This window comes from Borostomias antarcticus (genome assembly GCF_949987555.1).
Source record: "Borostomias antarcticus genome assembly, chromosome: 23".
NCBI classification, from domain to species: Eukaryota; Metazoa; Chordata; class Actinopteri; order Stomiiformes; family Stomiidae; genus Borostomias; species Borostomias antarcticus.
Window position 1 is genome coordinate 11321374 of NC_140256.1, and position 5239 is coordinate 11326612.

Below are 5239 nucleotides of genomic sequence, written 5' to 3' on the forward strand. Positions count from 1 at the left end.
GACATCAAAAGTACATGGAGGTTCTGGTTGTATCACCTGTGTCAGGACATTTAGCAGATCTGACTTTTTTCCCAGCTGTAGTTTCCCTCTGTCAGATAGAGAGGGAGGGTATGGATGGTGTTCATGCTTAAAGAAGGTGCTCATTTTGCCCTCTCTGTGTTACGTGGCTATATATAATCAGGAGAAGAGAGCCACATCATCTTTTAACATTGCAATCTGCCCTGCCTGCTTGGTCTTGGGAGTTGGGCATCTGAAGAGAGGCAGTGAGTTATTTTTGATGGGCTCATGAATGGAGTGTGTGCGGTCCCTGATCACAGTCTGTTGGTACTTGTACTGATCTCTGCCCACTGATTCCACAGTGCGGACTGTTTTAACCGCATACTTGTCCGTACGGATACAGATGTTGTTGTTATACTTATCGGCAAGTTGTATGTCCTGCTCAACAAATATCCAGCTGCAGATATCTAGGTCGGTTTTGGCACTGGCAAGAGCTATATGTATCTTCATATAAATACCATCTGCCATGCTCTGGGCAAAGACAAGTCTACAGCGCTTCCCATCTTCCACTGTTACACAGGCTGTGACACAACCTCAGCATTCTGTGGGAAGGGAAAAAAGTCAGCATCGGTGGCTTGGAAGTCCTACCCTGAGGTTACCCTGACCTTCAACTACATGGCAGCAAATCCATACACTCCTGTGACCATAGATGCCCAACACTTCCAACTTCTGGAGCGCTACACCGTCATCCTTTATGATAAGACAAGTGATTTGGAATGTGTTGATGAAGCATGGCGAGAGTTGTTCTGCCAGAAGAACAAAACAATGGAACACATTCCACCAACGCAAGACTCACTGGTGCAGCACGTGAAGCGAGTTGCCTACCAGTCTGGGATCTGGGCGACGTCTGACCTGGCCCATCAGCCGACAACCAGTCCAGAAGGATGGGGATGGACCTTGGGTGGAGAGAACCAGGTCTGGCTTCCTGTGTGGAGTACTCTCCCCATGGCTTCAAAAGCCTGCAGCCAACTGGTGAAGTGCAGCTGCAAAAGCTTGAGTGGGTGTGGTGCAAGGTGCAGTTGCAAGAAGGCACATTGGAATTGCACAGAGCTTTGCAGCTGTAAATGTGAGATAATTGTATTATTTGTTAATACATTTCAATCCAATTAATGCATGTTATCCTTGTGTCTGACCACTAACCAAGTTGAAAATTATGTAAATGAATTGCTAGAATGAACACATTTGATTTTGGCACAAATAATCATCTGGTGACATTCTAATTAGCTTTAATGCATGCCTTGACCCAGAAAATGTATATTTTGACACCAAGATTGACCTTCTAGGTGGCTTGGAACCGTAGATATTGGCACTTACTGTATAGATTTTACATGGTCATCATCTTTGAAATCCAAGATGGCCTCCATCTTGATGACGTGGCTCCAGGCCCCCAGGATTCGAAATCTAAAGTGAAGCCCTATTGAACCGCGCCATCTTGACAAATTTGTAGTCATTTGGCTATTTCCGGTGACTTTTGTACTTGCGCAGTTGTGCTTTTCTGTCCTACGCGCGTCCACGAACAAGTTCACGTTTATGTGAAATGCAATGAAATGAAAACCGGCTTGCATATTAAAACCTGTTTTTGTCAAATATATCCATTGGAGACATTATTTTTTTATCCAGGCATCTTAGTTTTAACAGGTTAATTATAGCTGAACATGTTTTGTTTGCTAGTAGATGGTATTCATTCCGTTCGCGATAACGTTATTGCAGCCAGGCTAAATTCCTCCAGGGAGCCAGTGACAGGCGAGTTGAAAAGCTTCACTCCCCGCCAGCAGGAGCTTTGGCCGCTGCTACCGCATCTCGGATAACCCGCTGAGTTCGTGGCTGCTATTTCACATTCGCCCTTGAACAATCCCAATACCGATCCATGGATCGGATTCCCTGTTAACAATGTCCGGGATGTGTTCGGCTAAATCAGTGACTTTTGCACCTGAGAAGGAATATGTAATGCCTTTTGGGATTGCGACATGCCTGACGATGGAGTCACCAACGAGGATCCATTCTGGAGGTGGAAAAAGGCGGTAGCTAATATGAGCCAGTAGTAGAGGGGCTGCCCCAGTGGTGGAGGGGCTGCTAGCATTAGCTGAGCTAGCAGTGGAGGAGAGAGGCCGGGGGCCGGTAGCAGCAGCTAAACTAGCCGCACATGCGGCAGGGGGAACAGAGGGGATGGAGGAGGTCAGGGAGGGGGAAAGCCGAGAACGTTTACAGGAGGGAGAGGGGGATCGGGAGTTGGAGGCGCTGGTACGGGTAGCGGAGAGCTTTCTGCACGAGGAGGGACCAGGACGAGCACCGTTGCCCTTCACGACCGAGGCCCAGGAGACAGGGTTGTCAACGGCCCGAGGACGAGTGGGAGTGACTGCCGCGCAGGGGGAAAACATCCCACCATCATCCAGGTCCTCAAGTGGGTCGAAGCGGTTGAAGAGTTCCACATCACCCAGGGAAAAGCGGGAGGGTTAGCCTCCTTTCCTTTGGTGCAATGGTATAGGAGGTGGAGGGGATGTCCGCTTCACCCAAACAAGACTGGTCAGTGCTGGAAGGGTCACTGCGCTGCAGCCAAGCCAACCGGGAGGAGAGCAGGGATTGTCGCTGAAGGACATCATGAAGGAGGCTCTCGATGGAGAGGAGTTCAGATTTGACACTGGAGAGCTCATCTTCTTCTGGGGTGAGTGGAGACATGCTGTGGACAGAGAAATAACTGCCAGTACACGGAGCTAAGCAATGTTGTTGTTGTTTTTAGCTGGGGGCTGTTGTTAGCAGGCTACCCTACTAACACACGCAGGTTGCGCAAACGTTCGACATACGGCCGCTATAGGTGACGATTCGTGCGCGCCGCGTGCGGAAATTACGCGGCCATTTACGGAAACGCGAGATCTGCCGTTTAGTAGCCGCTACGTAAGAACGACACGTCATTCCGAAGTTGCGGCCGCGTGCAAAGAACGCACGTGATCACGTGGGCAGGAACCTCCGTTATAAACTCACCTGGCTGACACTAGATTTACAGGTATTTATATGACTTGGTCTGCACGTCTTTTTCGCACGGTGCAAATACGGTGCGGCCGCGTGCAAAAAACGTGGGCAGGAACTTCCGTAATAAACTCACTTGGCTGACACTAGATTTACAGGTATTTATATGACTTGGTCTGCACGTCTTTTTCGCACGGTGCAAATATGGTCACTTACTTACTAAACCCTGACCACTGGCTATATTTAGCATTTGCAGTACCACTGGCTATATTTAGCATTTACCAGTACAAAAACGAATTAATGCTATATGGGGATATAGCAGCAAGCATTATGATACAAACCAATATAAGACTGAACAGTTTAGAACATTTTATTACACAAAGTACATTACAAATTAAAAGTATACATATTTACAAGGATGAGGTTTACGGTCTGTCACATTACGCATAGCCAGAAAAGCAAAAAAAAGCATGTACAAGCTCTGGCTAGCAACCCATTATCTGACAATTGCAAAAGTTCTAAAAACAAAAATGAAACCAGACCGGGAACAGACCGTTGTATCCCACAAAAAAAAGGTTAAAATTTACAAAAACTATTTACAAAAAAGGCATCCATCCTGGCAGGCTGGAAAGGCAGGTTTAGGGAGACGGGCTGGGGGTCACCCACATCTGAATCGAGGGTCTGGGCAGAAGAGGTCATCCTCATCTGAATACTCCACTGTGGTCAGGGCTGGAGCTGCGGTCAGGGGCTGGGCTGGGGAGGTCAGCTGGGCTGGAGCAGATGCCTAAGGACATAATGAAATGGCTGTAAAAGCAAGTCGCATACGTTCATTGGAAGCGTGCCATGTCACTGGATACGAGACTGCCTGACATCACATACCTTTTTGCATCGAGCAGGGGCATGTTTCAGCATCTCCTGCAGCTGGGCAGACACCTCCGTCACAGTGGTGCTTGGCTTACAGGCCATAACTGCACCTTTTAACCAAAAAGGGAATGGTTTCAATGCACATGGCATGAAGCAAAGACAATGTATTATTTTGCGAAAATATGAACAATCCCTTACGTAAAATAACATTGTAGAGGGTCATATTCTTCAGAGGCTTCTTCCCCCTCTTCCCATGGACGCTGTAGACACACCACACTCTGTGTATGGCAATGGCTGACAGCACCCGCCGGACCACATCTGGCAGATCTTTGCCGCCAATGGAACTCAGATATCGTGTCTGCAAAACATAAAGACAATCATTTACTTTTACATTTCCTTAACACTTCTCTGCAAAAATAAGGAACAAAGTTCTGCCTTGAAGTTACTCACCATCTTCCTTTGATGATCCTTGTCCTTCAGCTGCTCCTCCAAGACCAGCAGCTCCTCCTCCGTTTTAGCAGGGTGCAGGTCATCCAGTACTGCTCCCCGATAGCTGTCTGCAGACTCGCCGGACAGTCTCTGCTCCAGTCTCTGCTCCAGCCTCATCATTGTCTGTGCCATCTCCCTCAGACTCTGCATGACGCTGGAGAACTGCTGACACATCATCCTCTGGAAGTCTGGATATTAAACACAGATGTGGCTATAAGTAATTGTACGGTCCCATAATGGATATTCAGCTCAAAGTATATCCCTACATGCAGCATGAAGTAGTTCACAAAATTCAGCATACCAGCATCTGCAGAGCTTGATGGCAACACTGCTGGAGCTGTTGGTCTCACAGGCGATGGCATCAGAGAACTACCTGAAAACCAGAGGATAAAGGGATGAGCAGGAAACTATGGTGCTGGCGGCGTAGTGATTCTGGCATAAGGGGAAGAATCAACTCGACATGAGACATGTCAGACCCTGACCTGGCCGGGGTGCTAATCGCTGATGCATGCTGCTCGTGCCTGGACGTCTGAAGGGCTGAAGGGCCTGGGCTCACAGCGCCTTGGCTCAAAGGACCCGGGCGATGAACATCTACTGCCGAGTAGTGAGATGTGAGATGAGCGAATTAGTGAACTGAGTACATGAGTCTTCAGACAGTCCTGAGTTAACTGTAAGTGTGCAAATATGCATAGACATTTCACCAACACAAACATGCATGGATACCTGCATTGATAACTGGCAGAGCAGGCCTTCCGGCTCTGGCACCTGGCATAGCTGGTCTGGTGTGAGTTCTGCCGACCGGCTGCCTGGGCACTGGAACATATAGTAGAGGTAAATTAGCTCAGATTAGTCAACTCAAGTAGTA

At 48.2% G+C, this 5239-nt stretch overlaps 1 protein-coding gene and 1 long non-coding RNA gene across 2 annotated transcripts; both read right to left on the minus strand.

The window, feature by feature from the left end:
* Positions 1-3514: 3514 nt before the first annotated feature.
* Positions 3515-4418, minus strand: LOC311324485 (uncharacterized protein). Its single transcript, XM_084456948.1, has 4 exons — positions 4336-4418; positions 4084-4243; positions 3901-3995; positions 3515-3805 (listed from the first exon to the last, which is right to left on the minus strand). The coding sequence occupies exons 1-4, from the start codon at positions 4336-4338 to the stop codon at positions 3680-3682; spliced, it is 384 nt and encodes a 127-aa protein (XP_084313074.1). The 5' UTR covers positions 4339-4418; the 3' UTR covers positions 3515-3679.
* Positions 4419-4427: 9 nt separating this feature from the next.
* LOC311324486 lies at positions 4428-4972 on the minus strand. Its single transcript, XR_014630987.1, has 3 exons — positions 4857-4972; positions 4676-4747; positions 4428-4562 (listed from the first exon to the last, which is right to left on the minus strand). It is a non-coding gene; the product is annotated as an uncharacterized lncRNA (long non-coding RNA).
* Positions 4973-5239: the final 267 nt, after the last annotated feature.